The sequence below is a fragment of the Pholcus phalangioides genome, unplaced genomic scaffold (genome assembly GCF_987345545.1).
Source record: "Pholcus phalangioides strain wild (caught in Gottingen) unplaced genomic scaffold, Ppha-v1.0 ptg000004l_1, whole genome shotgun sequence".
NCBI classification, from domain to species: Eukaryota; Metazoa; Arthropoda; class Arachnida; order Araneae; family Pholcidae; genus Pholcus; species Pholcus phalangioides.
The window spans coordinates 44,950,651-44,970,555 of NW_028301597.1; the positions used below are offsets into that span (position 1 = coordinate 44,950,651).

The 19,905-nt window shown below is 39.4% G+C and overlaps 1 protein-coding gene across 1 annotated transcript; it reads right to left on the reverse strand.

Annotated features, from left to right (window-relative positions):
• Positions 1 to 284: 284 nt before the first annotated feature.
• On the reverse strand, positions 285 to 1,409 carry LOC149087679 (F-box/LRR-repeat protein 6-like). Its single transcript, XM_089231947.1, has one exon. It carries the CDS (start codon positions 1,407 to 1,409, stop codon positions 285 to 287), a length of 1,125 nt encoding a protein of 374 aa, XP_089088073.1.
• Between the last annotated feature and the right edge of the window lie 18,496 nt (positions 1,410 to 19,905).

Genomic DNA, 19,905 nt, shown 5'->3' on the forward strand with positions numbered 1-19,905 from the left:
GCGCAAAAGTTTTACTCCTAGGAAAACCCGGTTTCAATGCTGTGTATTAGAGACCAAGATCAAGAAAGAGCACCATGGGAACCATGAACTAACCGTCACTGAGATGATAACTATTAATGTAATCAATTCTCAACAATTCAAACATTTCTTCGAAAATACATGAAACATGGATAAAATTCATCAATCTTCAACAGTCTCCTAAACTGAACAGTTTTATAAATTTATCCTATGTGAAATGCTGGCTGTAGATATTATCTCCTACATGCTAGCATGTGAGTTCAGAGCTACCAATAATACACTTTAAGATTTCTACACGCTCTAGTCAATTTTTCTAACACTTGTGTGCTCAGATTCGATCTCCTCGAAACATGCAGTTTTTCCAGCTTTGGGTCCGGATTTTCATGCAAATATGTTTCCAAAACTCCGGTCAGGTCACGCTGCGTTTCTTTGATGCAAAGACCTTTAAGCGTATGTTTCCACTTGGCAACGACCTGTCGCAGAAACTCCAAAGGATGTCGGTCCAGGTTCCGGTCCTCGATCATAAACCACGCCAATTTTTCGGACGGAATCTTTGATGTCCTACTATATATCACGTTTGGACAATGGGTAATTACTATAGATTCTAGATTCTTCGCGTTCTTAAATATTGAATACAAGTCCGTTCCACCGAAATCGGTTTCGCAAGCTTCAAAGTCTTCAATACCAGAAAATCCGTTATGATTCCTCACTTCCGATGCAATTTTGTATCCCGCTATTTCAAAAATCCGTAGTTTTGGGCATCTCGTGATGAGTTCGAAGATCGGAAACTGAATAGAAGAAATATTGGATTCATGATCTTCATAAAATGACACCACTTCTAATGACGAGCAATTTTCAGCGATTGTCCGAAACCAGTCTTTATCTCTGAGGGAAGGACCAAGCATCAAGTTCAAGGACTTTAAATTCTTTCCTCGGACACTGAGAAACGGGCCAAAAACATCTTCTATCTGCTGATCAGAAGGTCTCAAAGTCAAGAAATCAATATCAGGACAGTGTTCTGTGAGAACGTCCATCACCGCTTTGGACATCAAGGTGTTCAGTACCTGTAATCCTCGAAGATTATGGAAGTAACGAATGAACTTGATAATTTCATTTTCGCTGTAGGGACATTCGTACAGGGTAAGGACTTCAGCAGATGAGAGCAAACCCTTTTCACCTAACTTCTTCTTGTCTTCCCAAGACCATCTATCATCGAGTACATCGTAAGAAGAAAAAACCTGTTGCCACAGCAAAGGAGTCGAATGAATCTGATTCCATCTTTTGCAGACCAGTGGAATGTTCTTCAGGAATCTCCGATATCCCTGCGATTTGATGTACAAGGAGAAGATATGCACGAAAAGCTCCGGTGGCAAATCGTTGATGGTGACCATGGTGCTTGTCTTGGATCACGAGTACTGGAAAAACCTAGAAATCGGACAACAAAACACATTTGCGTCAATCAACATAACTGAAATATTACGATCTCAAATTCTGAGCCTTCATGGTTATCTCTTTACACGCCGTTAAATAATCGTAACTGTAGGATTGCTAAAGCACCTTATCTGGTAGTGATTGATTGAAAAATGTGTATAGCATTGAAAATTTAACAAGAGACTTTTGTTTTTAATTTTGGGAACAAACTTAACCAAGACAATTTGGATTTCATTTCTTCAATAGAAGTTATTCCTGCAAATAATAATATCCGCACAATGACTGATGCTCCAAACTACGTTTTTCAATCGAGATAAAGTAAACTGGAGTAAATGGAACCCCACGTGATTTGTAAAATACAGTTAGCTTCTGGGAATGGTTTCTTTTTTGTACTTGCTCCATTTTTCAGTAAAAAATGTGCGATAGCTGCTTTTGCAACGTTATTGTAAGGAGACTCGATACGGAGAACTTAAGTTCGAGATCATGTGCCTTTTACATTTCAACTATTTCTGAAAGCTCGAATTGATTTGATTTTTGTTGTATTTTTAAGAAATAGTGGAGCCGAAAACGGAATTGTATTGATCAGCCTATTGTAGGAAATTAGAATTCTTTAATGTGACAAAAATAACTATTAGATAACATGATTAAATGTGGTTATACGGAGCGGCAAAAACATCGTGGCCCGGGAAGCAGAAAAGGGAAAAAGGTAAACAACAGAAGGAGGACGGCATTGACCACAGTTTTTAGTTCGTAGTAGTTGTAGTTTTCACAACATTCCTCCCCTCACAATGGAATGAATCTCTCGACCGGTGTTCTCTTACGAGTCGACCTACGAAGAACAGAAGAGGGTTGACTCGAAATCGGTGCAGAGCATTCAGGATGTCCAACTGAAGTATTGGCAGTAACCGCAGAACCACCATCAGCAGGTTTGGGAGCAGTCAAGCACCTTGAATCGTTAGTAGAAGGAGGCAGCAATATTTGATAGTCCATACAGCACTCAGAAGATGGCATTGTAGGATGTTTCTCTGAAGAATGATCTTTTCTCATTTGGTTCTGATGACGTTTCCATTTCCCACGATTCGTCTGAACCAAATACATCATTTTGCCAAGATGTTTGAGAACTTTGGCATTAACCCACTTAGGACCATTCGAATAGTTCTTACAAAAAACTCTGCTGCTAATACTGAACTTGTGGGTAGTACTGTCTTGTGAAAATGTAATGTTTTTATCCTTTGGAGGGAATAAGAGGGAGAGCAGATTTCTAGGCTGTCTGCCATGCAAGAGTTCTGCAGGAGACTTATCACAACCAGGTTTCGGTGTTATCCTGTATGTTATCAGAAGCTTTTGGAGTGCTTCTGACTTGTGGTCTCCTCCCCACACAGCTTTTTTCATAGCTTCTTTAAATGTCCTGACGAAACGTTCTGCTTCGCCATTAGAGGCGGGATGAAATGGAGCAGTAGTAAGATGCTCGATACCATTCAATTTGCAAAAGTCCTCAAACACTTTGCTAGTAAATTGTGTACCATTGTCTGACACAAGTGTGATCGGTAAACCTTCAATGATAAATACTTTCTTTAGAGCTTCAATAGTCGCTTCTGAAGCAGTAGATTTCATCTCGATCACGTAAGGAAATTTTGAATATGCATCAACAATGATAAGCCACATGGAATTTTGGAAGGGACCCGCAAAGTCTATATGAATTCTGTGCCAAGGATCCTCTGGTTTTGGCCAGTCCTGGAACATTGCTTTTGGACAAGCTTTCTCACGTTGACATGATTGACATTGGTTTGCGGCGTTTTCAATCTGCTGCTCGATCTGTGGAAACCAGCAATATCTTCGAGCCATCTGTTTCATTCGAACCATTCCCCAATGACCAATGTGAAGAGTCTTGAGAACTGAACTTTGCAAAGTCTTTGGAATGATTACACGAAGACATTCAGTTTGGAGTAGCAAGATACCTCGGTTGACAGAGAGTGAATTTTTTCTTAGAAAGTATGGTTTTACATCCTCATTGTTCTCCGGCAAGTCTTTCGGCCAACCATTCTGAATATAATGGAGAACTTTTTTCAAAGTTTTGTCCTTAGCAGTTGCTTCTTGAATTTCTTTGTAGTCAACTGGATAATGAGATATGTATTCATCCACCTGTACATCAATATTATGGCATGCATTCTCTGATTTGTCAAATTCTACATCTGAACCAACTGGAAGTCTTGAAAGGGCATCAGCATTTCCATGCTGCATTGTTGGTCTATATTTGATATCGTACATATATCCCATAAGAATAATTGCCCAACGTTGAAGTCTCTGAGCAGTCATTACGGGAAGTTGCTTGTTGGGATGGAATATGGATACCAGGGGTTGGTGATCCGTGAGGAGTTCGAATTTTCTGCCATACAAATACTGATGAAATTTTTTCACACCATAAATAATGGATAAAGCCTCTTTTTCAATTTGACTGTAGGCTTTTTGTGTATCAGTCAATGTCTTGGAAGCAAAAGCAATCGGTTTTTCTGAACCATCGGAATATCTGTGAGAAATCACAGCACCTATGCCATAAGATGATGCATCAGTTGCCAAAATCAGTGGAAATTCTGAGTTGTAATGCACTAGTCTGGTAGCTTTAACAATGTTTTCTTTCAATTTCTGGAATGCTTCCTCTTGTTCTTGCTTCCACTTGAATTTGACATTTTTTCTTCGCAGTTTGTTCAAAGGACCTGCCAGCTGAGAAAAACCAGGAATGAACTTGTTATAGTAGTTGATTTTTCCAATAAATGAATGCAGTTCCTGGATATTTTTAGGTTTGGGTAAGTCTTTCACTGCTGCAATATTAGAATCTGATGGTCGCACCCCATCTGCATTGACTATGTACCCCAAGTACTCAACTTCGGACTGGAATAATTTGCATTTTGGCTTGCTACAGCGAAGACCATTGCTTTCTAGACGATGGAAGAGTTCATCGAGAGCTTTGCAGTGTTCCTCGTCATTAGGAGCTGTGACAATAATGTCATCCAGGTAATTAGCACAACCAGGAATACCAGCTATGAGCTGCTCAAGGAAGCACTGGAATATGGCTGGTGCACTAGCCACTCCGAAAGGAAGTCTTTGGCACTCGAACAATCCATAGGGTGTATTAACAACTAACAGTCTCTTTGAATCGTCATCCAACTCAAGTTGAAGATAGGCATCGGAAAGATCTATCTTGGAAAACCTTTGCCCATTTTTGAGTTTCTGGAATAATTCTTCAGGTCTTGGAATAGGGTACTGATTTACATCAATTTGAGAGTTCACTGCAACTTTGTAGTCACCGCAAATGCGAATAGAACCATTCGGTTTATTTACAACAACTATAGGAGCTGCCCATTGACTTGTAGTACATGGTTTCCAAATGCCTGCAGAAGTGAGACGATCAATTTCTGCTTTGACAGCAATCTCCTGAGAAAATGGAATGGGACGTGCTTTGCAGAACTTCGGTCGAGCATTTGGCTTCAGAAAAACACTAGCCTTGTAAGAATTACACTTCCCAAGTTCATTTCGAAATACATTTTCATGCCTCTGGAAAACTTGTGCAGACAATTTTTCATGAAGAGTAGTTGTTGCCAATGTAATCACTCGCTGAACAGAGTCATCAATGTGAAAATCAAACGCTTTGAACCAGTCTAGTCCAAAAATGTTACATCCTTCTGCAGTATCCGTAACAAGAAGAGGAAGGTCCATGATTTTACCCTTATATTTTACTGTGACCAGAATTTTTCCTTTTAGCGGAACTTCAACACAGCCATATCCTTTCAGCTTTGTAGTAGATGGACTGCACGGTGGTGACCCAAGAGCTTTGTATCCACTGGTCCCAACTAAGGAACATGAAGCACCCGTATCTAATTGAAAAGGCATCTCTTGGTTATTAACCATCAATGAAATGAGTAATTTGTTATCTGTACAGTCCACGCCAGCATTCACAGTTTCTGTAATCTGAAAAGAGGTATTAGCGCGCTGATGTTTCTGATTTGGAGAATTTTTCTTTGCATTAGATTTTTTTCTTGAATAGCAAACGGCAGAAATATGGCCTACTTTTTTGCAAAAATTACAAGTGGCCTCACGAAATTTACACTCGGACCTCAGGTGTCTGCCGCCACAGCCATAACAGGTACCAGGTACATCACCAGGTTTTTTCGAAGACTGAATTTCACTTCTCTTGGAATTCTTCGACCGCGACTTTGAGTATGAATTTTTCATTTGCAGAACTTCACACTGCGGAAGATTATTGAAAGTTGATGGACCATCAGGATTCTCTTTCAGAGTCCACACGGTGCGCTGGGTAGCTTCAAAAGCTTCCGCAATTTTGAGGACATCTTCAAGACTGGGGTTCGTATGCTGGAGAGCCGCAGAGCGAACTTGGTCGTGAGGAGTATGAAGAACTATGGCATCACGAATTAGAGAGTCCACAAAAGATTGGGAACATCCATCACGACTACATACAAATCTACAGTCCCTTGCAATTCCTCGTAAGTCAGCGACCCATTCCGCGTACGTCTGGCCTGATTGCATATGACATCTGAGAAATTCACATCTAGCAGCAAGCACATGGGTTTTAGATTCGAAATAAGAAGTAAGTTTCTGTACAATGTCCGCATACGAACGAGTTGCGACATCGGCTTCCGCGAACAGTTTCTGAAGTAATTCAAAAGTTTCAACACCGACCCATGACAAGAAATATGCACGTTTCTGCTCGTCTTCGGTGACTCCGTGGGCTTCGAAATGTTGATTCAGGCAGCACAGGTACGTGCTCCAACGGTCGTGGATCCTATCGAAATGACGAAATGCAGAGACGCTTACCTTCGGTGATCCGGCTCGTCGTCCAAGAATTTGCTCCAGCAGTGCCTGTTGGTTTCGTTGCTGAGCTGCCAACAAATTTTCCATCCATTGCTGCTGTTGAAGTAGCACCTGATGAATATCCGCGGCACTGGGATTAGTTTTCGCCATCGTTCGGAAAAAGATACCAACATTCAAACTTTCCTCGTCGCCATATTTGTTGTATTTTTAAGAAATAGTGGAGCCGAAAACGGAATTGTATTGATCAGCCTATTGTAGGAAATTAGAATTCTTTAATGTGACAAAAATAACTATTAGATAACATGATTAAATGTGGTTATACGGAGCGGCAAAAACATCGTGGCCCGGGAAGCAGAAAAGGGAAAAAGGTAAACAACAGAAGGAGGACGGCATTGACCACAGTTTTTAGTTCGTAGTAGTTGTAGTTTTCACAACAATTTTCAATACAATTGTGATATTTCTTTAGAGAAAGTAGAAATAAAGAGGGTTACATTCCCCCCCCCCTCGTTTTTCTTGTACTGGGACAAGTGGAACCGAAGAACACAGTAAAAACTCTCTTTTGTGGACACCAATGGGAAAACAAAATTCGTTCGTAAAACAGGGGGATCGTTTTTCTGGGGTTTGAAAGCATAGTTTTATTATACAAGAGGAAATTTATATTTGGCCGTAAAAGAGGAGCGACCGCATCTGAGGGGTGTCCGTTAAGAGGGGTTTTACTGTATATGCTAACCTCGCACCTACTTGAGAAGACGGCTTTGCAAACACTTCCACCATTCGCTAACTTACTTTTTCCTGATGAAACGAAAACCCATCAATTGCCTGAAAGTAAGTGATGATATGTGAGTAACCACCTTTCATAGAAATAACCTAAATTCGAACACTAATGAAAAAAAAAAACAATAACAAATTTCCACAGTCACTAACAGTCGACATGTAGAGTAATTTTTGTTCTGTTGCGATTGAAACCTGTGTGTATTTTATCTTCACTAGACTTTGTTCTTATCTTTCAAGTTTAGAATTTTTTAAACTATTAATTAGTAGAGAATTAATATAATTAATTGCAAAAAACTACATTTTTAACAAATAGACAACATATTATTCCAGCGCAGTGGGTGCGGAAAGGTGAATTGAGTTGATTGTGGGTGCGGGATGAGAAAAAAGGTTAAGAACCTATGATATAAACCTTAAAGATTAGTGTGGAGAAATAGAGCAAGAACGGAACTTCATAGACATAGTATCAAAACCCCCATTTCAAAAGCAAAGGCTGGTGACTTGGTTCTTGTCAAACTCACAAATAAAAAGTCAGTGAAAGTTTTCGTTAATCAACTTACAGCTCGAATTGATCTCATATTGATATTTTGGTGTCAAGTTCTTCATCTCTTATCATTTAATCTGTCATTCAAACATAATTGTGATATTTCTTTAGAGAAAGTAGGAATCAAGAGGGTTACGTTACCCCTCGTTTTGCCTGTAGTGGGTCAAGCTGAACCCAGTGAATATTTTATTACTATATATAAACCACACATGCACCACACCTCCTTCACATTCCTCTGCGGAACTTATAAGGAATTAGTACATGTTTGAATATGCTTGAACGTATGATACATGGCTATATACACTGCTCAAAACAATTAGGGGAGCACATGGTTTTAACAAAATTACGCAAAGATGTATACCGATAAGTAACATAAAATGAATCATCCATAATTTAAAGCCTAGCAGGAAACGGAAGAAGAAAACTTCATATGCAAATCAAAGTTCATGACGTCAAAAACCAGAAAAATGAGATAAGGGCAGAAATCGGGATGTTGCAGAAACGTCTGTTTTACTGCCGTAACTGTGAAATTCGATTGCGCAGTATTTTTTTTTGAGACAAGGTGACTTGAGGATGTCTCAACAACGTGATTTACCGGAATCCATGGCATGGCATGTTATAGGCAGATTGGAATCCGGGCAAACACAACGTAGTGTCGCGGACGCTGTTGGAGTCGTCAGAAGTGTTGTTGCAAGGCTGTGGAATCGATTCCAAGAAACAGGAAATGTTAGACGTCGACCAGGGCAAGGTCGGCCACGCGCCACTACAGCAACTGATGACCGGTATATACGGTTAACAGCCCGTCGAAACAGAACAGAGAATGCTACGCAGCTGCAAAGACGGTTGCTCTTCGCAACAGGACGAAGGGTGTCCAGCCAAACAGCACGTAATCGGCTTCATGAGGGAGGGCTCTATGCACGTAGGCCAATGGTCTGCATTCCGTTGACCCGACGCCACCGTGCGGCCCGAAGATGATGGGCTGCTGAACATCGAGATTGGGAGCAACATGATTGGAGCCAAGTGCTGTTTACAGACGAGTCCCGATTCAGTCTGGAGTGTGACACCCGACGTGTTCTGGTATGGAGGGACAGGGGCACTCGAAATAACCCCGCATTCGTTCGTGAAAGGTCACAATACAGACGAGCTGGTTGGATGGTATGGGGTGGAATCAGCATAGGCGGACGTACGGACCTGCATATCATTCGGAATGGCACTTTGACGGCCCGAAGGTATGCAGACGAGATACTGCGACCTCATGTCATCCCTTACGCTGGAGCCATTGGAGATTCCTTTGTTTTCCAGGATGATAATGCCCGACCGCACAGAGCTCGTCTGGTGGAGAACATGCTTGAAGCTGAAACAATACAGCGTATGGAATAGCCAGCGTGCTCTCCTGACCTGAATCCAATCGAGCATGTTTGGGACATGCTCGGACGACGCATTGCTGCGTGACCAAGGCCGCCTGTTACTGTCCGAGACTTGCAGATTGCACTTCTTGAGGAGTGGAACAGTATTCCCCAAAGTCTGATCGATAACCTCATCGCATCCATGGCAAACAGGTGTGGAGCAGTCTTAGCTGTTCGAGGAGACCACACGCCCTATTAAAACTCATGCATCATGTCTAAACAGTACTTTTTTTTATCGTTTACATGTAACCAAATTGTTGCCCTAAATCATCTTTTCATGTTTTTTCCATATTTTCAAAGAATTAAAGCTTAATTCCAAATTTTTTTTACGTCTTTTTTCTGTATTGCGCATTGATACGCGTGTACTATCCATTGTATGCCAATACGTGGCTGTCTCGCACGGTTTTCTTCAATTTTTTGCTTGCTCCCCTAATTGTTTTGAGCAGTGTATATATAGTAACTGTATTGGATTAGCTCCATGTGTCGAAAGAGAGAAAAAAGGGAAATTTAAGAGAAATTTGTGGGCCACTTCGTTGGTTTGAAAACGTGTGGTGGGCCACTCAAGTGATCTAGAAAGCAGGTGACTTCAGTGAACTGGAAGTATGTCTCTGAGGCCACTTAAATAATCTGAAAATGTAAAGCGCACCACTTAATTGATACGTAAATGTGCCGCAGGCCATTCAAGTGATCTGATAATGTGCCGCGGGTCACTTGGTACATCTGGAAATGTGCCATGGGTCACTAAAGTGAGGTAAGAATGCGCCGCGGATTACTTGAGCGATTTTTTGATGTGCCCGGGTCACTTAAGTAGTCTGGGAATGTGCCGGGAGAGTCACTTAAGTGATTTGGTTATGAGCTGCTCAGCTATTTTAAAAAATAAGTGTGAGGTCGCGGGCCACATCAGATGACTCCTAGGGCGACATTCGGCCCACTGGCCATGGGTTGAGCATGTATGTGTTACAGAATCACAAAAATATATTTTACCTGAAAAAAGAATCTCCTCATTAAAAATCCTCCTGGTTCACGAATCTTTGATTACTCATCTGCAGATCAATACAATTGGACTTCAATACATGTCATTTAACGAAAAAACACAGACAATAAAAATTATACCAATCCAAACTATAAAAAATACTATTTTATGATAAAACAGAAGTTCTTAAAGAAAAAGGGAACAGTTCAATACGAAAAACAAGGAGGAATGATTAACAAATGTGTAAGCTGATATGTAAAAAAAAAGAAGTTACGAAAACTAAAAACTAATCTTGGGGGGTTTTTCTACGTGGGGTTGCTAGGCCTTTCAGTACTTACGTAGTTACTTATGTAAACTCATCTCAACAGACATACATTGTCCAATTATAGAGATACACAAGAGAATAGAAATACAATAAAATACAAATATATATATATATATAAACAAGCGGAACGATTATTAAAAACACGATACTGAATAATACATAACAAACCTGATACAGAAATCCAAGACATTGATTCATAGATGCCGGTAAATAATAGAGATGTACAAGAGAACCAGAAATTCAGTAAAATGGAAATATACGTAAATAAGCTGAATATGATGATTGAAAACAGGATACGGAAAATGTATAATAATATGATACGGAATTCCAGACACAAGAATCATTCATTCTGTCATCATGGGCAATTTACTGCCGATCGAGTTGTGCCAGAAGCATGTGTGTGTGTGTATTTATTATACAGGGTGTATAGCAAAAACGGGGAGCATGGCATTTTACTGGCGATCCGTTGATCCTAAAGGATTACTTCCAATTAGAAAAAGTTTCCAAGTAAACATGTAAGGGGCCGTTCAAGTATTACGTCAGCAAATTTTTAGTCATTTTTGACCCCCCCCCTCCCTCCCCCTTGTCAGCAAAATTTCGTCAACACTGCCAACTACCTCCTAACGCATATTGGTGGGATCAGAAACGTACGCCGGAGGAAGGGGCCATGGGAGGCTCATGCCCCCCCCCCCCCACACACACACATACGAAAAAAAAAATTTTGTAATGCAAAATTTTTTTTTAATTAAAATTTCGAAAGAAAATACCTTATGTATTTATGTGTGTTATATACATATATATTATTATAATCAATTTCTGTTAATTTCAATGCTATTTGAAAAGGGCAAGAAATCAAAATTTCTCTGAGAAACTCATTGCGACCCACCCTTTAAGCCATATATGGTAAACCCTTGAACCTGAAATGTTATCTGATGTGGCTTGCCTCTCAAACCTAATTTTGTAAAAATGAACTAAGCGGCACATTCACAAATCGCTTAAATGGCCCGTGCGCAATTCTAGAGCACTTAAGTGGCCCATGGCACATTTTCAGATCACTGAAGTAGGCCTCAAAGATCACTTTCACATTCAAATATCACTTAAGTAACCCGCGAAACAGTTCCAGAACACTTGAATGATTCATGGCACATTTACAGATCTCTTGAGTGACACAGTTTCAGAGCACTTAAGCGACCCCCAGTGCATGGTCCCCTGAGAGTGAATGTCGACCAATTGTTCCTACAGCTCACGTCCTATAGTAGAGTAGAAGTAAAGATTATACGGTCCAGGAATTAAATCTAATTTTGCAAACGTCGAAAGTTCAGTATTTTTTACGGAACATAAAAATTTCTCCCATACTATTTGACTCTTGGGAGAGGGCGATCGTGCCCCTCTGAATCTACGCTTTCCCCCATCTATAGTGAACTTATAGCGTGAAAAAAAGCTAAATTATGAGACTCGTTCCGTTCCCCTGTAAGCCACACTTTCCTGGGGGCCATGACCGCTAGAAACGTGCATCAGGTGCTCGCACTCCTAGAAATTGCAAGAAGCTTGCCGTAATGTATGAAACACCAGTAGGTTTTCCCGGTGCGTCCGCGGTCTTATGACCACTGTGCTTCAATTGCGATAGCGATAGAGCCTGGATACGATCGACACGGATTGGTTAAATTCAAGGTTTTAACCAATCTATGTTGATCTCTTATCCAAAAATTGTAACTACAGGTTTAAACCATGTCGGTGAATACGGCCCTATGTGCAGTAACTACTCATATTTTCCGCCACTGCTGATTGTGTCTAGCATACCCCCTTCTCCCGGCTGTGGAGTTATCACTGGTTGGGGGGGGGGGGGCTACTGCACCACACAGTCACACATAAGCGGACAAATTGGAGGGAGAGCCTCCTTCACGAAAAAGTATCATTGGCAAAGCCAGGAGAGCGGAGGTGGACAATCCTCACGCCTCCGTTCTAATAGCGCCCATATATGCTCGATCCATGGCATGCGGGCCAAATGTGGCTCTAAGAGTCCTCTGATGTGGCCCGCAACTTCAAACCTAATTTCTTGAAAATGAAGTAAGCGGTACATTTGCGAGTCACTTGAGTGACTCGCTACACATTTAGTGACACGAACTTGAGCGACACGTGGTACATTTATAGAGCACTTAAGCGACCCGAAGCAAAGTCCCATATCACTAAAATGACCCACGACATATTTACAGAACACTTAAGTGGCGAAGGTACACAGTTCCACATCAATCAAGTGAACCGCTCCACATTGACGGATGACTTAAGTGACAAGAGGCCCATTTAAAATTTATATGGAATTAACCGCACTTTTTCGATTGGGTGATTTGCATTGTAAAACGAATACTTTCCTATAAGTGTTCGTTTTACAGTGGAATAATAAATCCAACTGAGTTTTTGCAATTAGTTATTATTGCTAATCATTGATTAATTATGACAAAAAATGAGATCTTTCATAATAAATCATTAATTAGTTAACACGAATTTTAATGATCATACTCAATCCAACGGAATCTTTATGACGATTAGTCAAAAATATTCCTATATAGCAGTGATTCCCAACGTGGGCGTTAATGCCCCCCGGGGGGCGATAGAATGTCCCAGGGGGGGCGGTAGAAGCTACGGGTATAGCATAGGATCCTATGGGTTAAATTGCGTTGGGGGCGCTGGGAGAAAAAAAATTCTGAATGGGGCGAGATGGGACAAAAAAGGTTGGGAAATTATGCTATATAGTCTTGTGCAAAATAATCGTTACGACATATTAAAAGCGACCTCGTTATATAATCGTTAAGTAATTGATTAACTATGATTATAACGATATAGAACTAAATCAAACGGAATTCCGAGGAAAACAATTTGAGAAACCCCCCCCCCCCCTGCACTAGGTAGTAAACTGCCCGTGGCGAAAGACCTGAGCCCACAGCAGAAAGCTTATACGCGATACTCGTGACGCCATCGAAGTCGTCCATTACACCTACTATAGTCATTGGAAATACTGCAAAAGCAAAGGTAAAGATTTCGCATACGTCGCACAGTGGTGCGTTTTGCGAAAATCGTGGCCAAAACCCCAAAAAAAAGTTTTGCCGTTCGACCCTGATTTTTTCACAGATGAAGAGTGAATAACACCCCCGGCTTCTGACGTACATTTTTTTTTCGTTCATCACCTTTTAGTTCTCGCCCAGAGGGAGCTCCAATGTGGTGGTTCAAGTAGCAGTATACCGCACATCAATCTAAACCTTTTACAAGGCCGCTCTCGTTCAGAAATTTCCTAGCTCTCCGGGGAATTTTAGGCAGTTATTTCTTTTCTTTCAAGTGTGCTAGCAATTTAGAAATACATTTTGAATTTCGTTTTTGATATTTTTATTAAAAAATAAATTATTCTTAATACCAAGTCATTTTTTAAAAAAGTTCATTTTTGTGAGTGGCGGTAGAAACAAGTGACCTGGTGTGACCTCCTGAAATTCATTTCATAATTTCATTCCTGAAATCTCATTCATTTTAGTTTATGAAACAGGTGAAATTAGCAGCTAATATCTGCTACTCCGCTGACCCCAGCGACTTTTCTTCAACATGCCATAGCTGAGGCTTGCCGATACAAAGGCGGAGTAGATTTGAATTTGAGAAAAATTCTTTAAAAATGGCAGATTATTGCTCTGATAACCGCAGATTATTTGAGCTTTAACATTGAAAGCTGCAAACATGCCTCAGATTTTTTTTTTTTTTGTCTTTTTTTAATTTCAAACTCAGGGTGCTCCACTCTGAAAAAAATTTAGATTTTTAACAAAATACTTATAAAGGATCATAGCTCAAATTTTAGGCAGCAATGAACCGATTTAGAAAATCGCGTAAAGAAATGAACACGCGTTTTAAATGCTTAAATTAAGTAAAATTTTAAAGGTGTAAAGAAATCGTAAAAAAATGAATTGCAAATCTTGACTGATCTTAACAAACGTTCTCATTTTCTGCGAAGTACTGTACACAAAAAGAATCGGTGGTGAACACATATCAGAATTTCCTGATACTAATAAGAGAACAAAAAGGAAAATAACTGATTGATTAAGGAAACAGCACATACATCAAAAACTTGAATAAATTCAAAAAAGTTTCTTGCAAAAATTATCAAGATGTGATGCACGAATTAATGACTTTTTCTCATCCATTCATATCTGGCATGGGGGAAACAACGAAGAAAAAATTTAAGATTGCCGCAAAAAGTCTTCAATAACCCAAAACTAGTTTTGACTATTTGAGCGATATCTATATATGTAAAATTGATTTTCTGTGTATCTGTCTGTGTATATATCAACTAGTATGTTCTCTCTAAAAATCCACAATTTTAGATTGATCGTTACAAAATTTTACGTATACTCGTAAACGATACAGGACCCGACTTGAACGATAGGCCACTGTATAAGTTTGACAAAACAGGTCAAATGCCCGAAATTATCAGGCAAGAATGGTTGTTGGGTCTCAACAATGACTTTCGGAATGTTTACTTTATTCACCGTGGTTCCCTAACAACGCGCCTCAGACATGTTTATTCCTTTACAATGGTTTGTCACTTCTTCAATACTCGCAGTATGTTGAGAAAACCAGGGCAACGCCAGCTATTATAGCTAGTTGTTAATAAATCATAATTATGATTATAAAATTATGATACACAATTAATATATAGTAGTGACCATAAGATTTTACACTCAGACCACGACCAGAAACATTTTTCCATTCATTACAAACTTTTATCATAAATTTCTGTGCTTAAATTACGTTTTATGCTTATTTTAATTTCTTGTTTTTACTTCTTTTTGAATTCTTAATTTTTTTATGCAGCATTTCTATGTTATTATAAGTTGTTTAATGCATCTCAGCAATATTCTTACATGTTACTGCAATTCAAATGTCATATATATGATGAGATATCATGAATAAATCCATGCTATGCTTTTTATCGCAATTCTATCAATAGCCATGATGCAAACATATCATATTTTATCCATTTCATATCCTTAAAATCCCTTTAATCATATAATCTGCACCCTGCCGTTAAAAAAGCATAATATTTATTGTTCCAAACAGTTTTAAAGAATATGCAACGAATTTCAAGGCGAGTAAATAGTTTTGACCACGTTTTTCGCCGGCCGACTGTGCGTCGGCCGGCTTTGTCCTGACGTCAAACCTGCTATAAAAGGTATTGCCCGAGTTGTGCTCGGTTTGGAAAACAGAAAGTAAGTCACAATTTCTAAGAGTCGAATCATTACAGTTACAATGTTCTCCCATCGGCCCATGCCACCCCTCACTCTATACTAAGTACTTTTACACTTAGGCACAGACACGTAGTTTTCTTAAAAATTCCGTAGACAGTATTGCATATCTTCCAAAGTGTTTTATTTTTTAAATAAAAGAAATGACATAAACGTAGAACCTCTGCCCAGTGGCGTAGCCAGGTCTTTGTCACTTAAGCGGAAGAGAAATTTGGAAAGATGCCTTTTTTTCTCTCTCTCTGATTCAGACGCAAATTTGAAAAGTATTTCAAATTTCAATAAAAAATTGAATTAAATCTATTTTTAGTTCATCTCCGAAAATTAAATAAATTAGTTTCCGATTGATTGAGTTAATTTTAATTTTTTGAATTGCTTTTGAAAAGTTAAATAATATTTTATAGTATATACACTGTATACTTATACAAATACAAACTCTTGAGGCCACAACTGGCAAACCCCCCCCCCCCCCGACACAGGGGTGCTTTAAAGTAGGGGTTTTTTAACCTTTCAGACACGGCAGTCCGAATTGGAACTTCCCACGAAGCCTGTAATTTAGTGACATCTTAATGGAAGTGGGACCCAATGCCCCCCCCCCCCACCGAGTTAAACAGGGACAAAAAAGAATTGAAGACTTCCATTTATTCTGAAATTATTTTTTTCATTAATTACCAGTTCTTTGATTAGCCGCTGTGGTGGTCGAGTGGTTATAATGACGGACTCGCATCGCGAGGATCCGGGTTCGAACCCCACCGTCGCCATAGTGGTGGTCGGCTGAAGTTGGTTTCCTGTGGTTCCCAACTTCGAGGCGCAAATGCGAGCCGATCTCCCCATTAAAAAGTCTCGCCACAGAGAGCAACAGGCCTACAACGATTAATTATTCCAATCATTACACTTCACTCGTATTTAGAAAAACTGGTGGCAGATGGCAGCACTACACATAACAAGCATTACACAGAAACAAACTTTACGTCAGGTTTCACTACACGTACACACACATTCCCGCGTGTACCAATTCGTTAGAGGTTCCGCAGAGGAATATGAACGAGGTACATGTGTGGGTTAGTAGTAGTAGTAGTTCTGAAATAATTTTTTTTACAAATTTTGAAAAAGGATTTTGATTTATTACTGATTGAATTAATTCTGAGATTAATTTTAAACAATTCTTCAACTACATTGTTCGATAGTTCTAAAAAAAAATTATTTCTCAATACATCTTGAAATAATTTCTTTCAATAATTATGCAATTATTATTTTATTGATTGTGAAATAATTTCCATCACACAAAAATCAGGAAAATTATTTCTCGTAGTGATCTATGTATATTTTTTCACTGATTCTGAAATTATTTGTTTCAAAAATCCCAAAATTGTTCTTTAATAATTCAGAATTTTCATCACAATATTCCAAAATAATTTCTTCCATTAATTCTAGAATTAATCGTTTTTCGACGTTTCCAACAAATAGTTCCGGAACAAACTGATGAAAACTCTGATCGATGAAAGAGATAATCCCCCAGAATTGATGAGAATGCAGAAAATTGCTGAAAGAAGTAATTTTAGAATTTTTGAAGCAAATAATTTCAGAAGTAGTGGGGGTTTGGGGGAGGAACACTTATAAATCAATAAGAGAAATAACTGCCGAATTTCTGGTAGAAAATATTTCACAATCAGTGAAAGAGAAAAACTGCATAATTACTGAAGGAAATTATTTCAAGGTATATCGAGAGGGGGAAATAAATAATTTTCCAGAATTATTACTCACTTTAAATGCTACAGAATCATCTAAAGTGATTTCAGATTAAAATTTATCAGAATTAATTAATTTAATCCGTAATTAATCAAAAACTTTTTCAGAATTAGTGGAAAAAATTATTTCAGAACTAATCAAAAAATTTATAATTATTAAAAGACATAATTTAAGAATAAATAAAAGTCTTCGATTATTTTTGTCCTGTTTAACTCAGGGGCCTCCATCGGCCACTTCTATTCAGATGGACAATCCAATGATCAGATGGGAATCCAATTCCCTGCATAGATAGTAAAGATCTCTTGGGAATATGTGACGATCACATTTAAATAAAATTGCCCTGCACACGGTCTGGGTCCAGGGTCGTCTTAAGAGCACCACGGGCCCCCTGGCCAAATGATTTTTCTGAGCCCCTACCAGGCAAATTTTCGAAAATCTCAACCAGATCCAATTTTTGTGAGGGCCCCCTTTTCTCTTGAGGCCCCCCGGGTCGTGCTCAGGTGGGCCCATGCCTTAAGACGGGCAATGTCTGGGTCTCAATGTGAACTGATACACGGTCCGTCGTAATTAACGGTTTTGTTCAACTTTGACATCATTTTCGGCGACAATTGGCAATAGACAGTGTTTTCCGTATTTGAGATTTCGAATTTCCGTATGTTCCCTGGGAAAAAATATGGTCTGTCTGGTACTAATGCAATCTGAAGTAAATGTTAAAATACTGTGATACTCCAGCTACCATCTATCCGGAAGTTTGAGAACTTCAATAATTAATCACAAACTCATAAAAATAGACCCATGCTGCTATCTATTATTAAGACAGCAAACGTTAAACTGTCAACCAGTACTGTTTCTAAACCATAAATGGCAGCAAATTTATGATGTGGTATATTTTGTTACCACTGGTCAAGGCCGTGTTTATTTTTATGTCAGCAAACATTGCGACCTGCATGTTGAATTTTCAGCCCAGGCCCTGACGAAATGTTCCTAATACCGGCTAACATCGACGTAACAAATTCTCCCTTAAAAAAAAAAAAATAAATAAAGCACCAATTGGAAAAAAAAATGCGCCAATGGTTGTCCAGATAGCCACAAGTACAAAATAATCTTTCAAAAATTCAATACAAATTAAATTTATTAACATTATTGATGTAAATACGGTCGGTCTTGACTTACTGTAGCTTATCCCAAACCCTATACGGCTTTGACCTATGTTATTTCATAGTGTGAGAAATATTTCCTTGATGCAGTGTTTACTGCCATCTAGTTTCCAATGTTGGTACTAGATGCGAGTTTTACTTTTTTTAATAAATATTAGAGGGCAGTAGTTCTTTAATCATTTCATTTTTTCCCGATCATGTTTTCCAATCTGTCGATAGATGGCACTAAGTTCCCAATATTTAGACTGAATTAATACAGATTCAAGAAAAAAGAAATTGGTGAATGGTCGTCGTCCCCATAATTTAGTGACCTTAAAAATTAAAAAAGGCAATATGTTTAAGGGTGACTAACCAAACATCTTGAACTCTATATAGTTGGGGGGGGGGGGTTGTCTCAATGCATTCATTGTATTCGGGAGCGGGGGAAGGCCAACATCAAAGACGATCTAATGCATTTGTTTAGACACAACCAATGTATCGACATCATAATCGTGCTTCCCCTTCCACCCTCCCCCCTAGCCGGTGGGCTAGGATTCATCCTCAAGTCAAAACAGTGTCATTTCATCCTGCTTGATAAAAAGGAGTCGTTCTGATCCTCTTTTCTCCCCCTTCACTTTTTCCACCCACTGCCCTTGATCGAAGAGGAGATAAGTCACAAACCATTATCTCCAACTCGTCGCGACGCTCCTGATAATGATCAGTGATGTCCCTATACGAGCAGCGACACACACTTTGAGAAACACTGGTTCAAATATAGCAATACGTCAGTGATCACATACATGCGCAACAATGACCCGCGGGCTGAATGTGGACCTCGGAATCATCTGATGCAGTCGGCGAACTCAAACTTAAATTTGTAAAAATTAACTAGGTGGCACATTTGAGATACAAATCCCTTGAGTGGCCCTCGGCACATTTACAGATCATTTAAGTGATCTGTGGTACAGTGACAAAGCACTTTAGCAGCAGACGCCAAATTTTCAGACTCGAGTGGCCCGCTCCTTCAAACCAATGAAGTGACCCACACCTTCATATTGATTGAGCACCCTTGGCACAAGTGCTCCTCTTCTAATGATAGGCATGCGTCGGTACTCTTGACTCAAAAAATATTGAAGTCCACTCCGTACCACAATTTTTAAGACGTCAGCATACGAACGGGAGTGGATGAAACTGAACTGGTATTTTATCACCTGAAGATGAAACAGCACTATCTCAGCAATAGGACGAAACGGGACACATCACCATCTCCGCCAATAGTTATGATGGACCGGTAACACCCGTTTCACATCTCCGAGAGGAGGTTTTCTAAGCGTTTGGTTATGCTTACACTAATGTGTCACGACGAGTTGATATGCCCGTTCAATGCTTTGAAGTGTGCCTTTCTGATTTCAGTGGCGTATATTACGCGGAAGGAATGGGGGGGGGGGT

Bases quoted from the DNA above. Each gene is read 5' to 3' on its own strand.
- LOC149087679 (XM_089231947.1), bottom strand. From the start codon at position 1,409: ATGGTCACCATCAACGATTTGCCACCGGAGCTTTTCGTGCATATCTTC.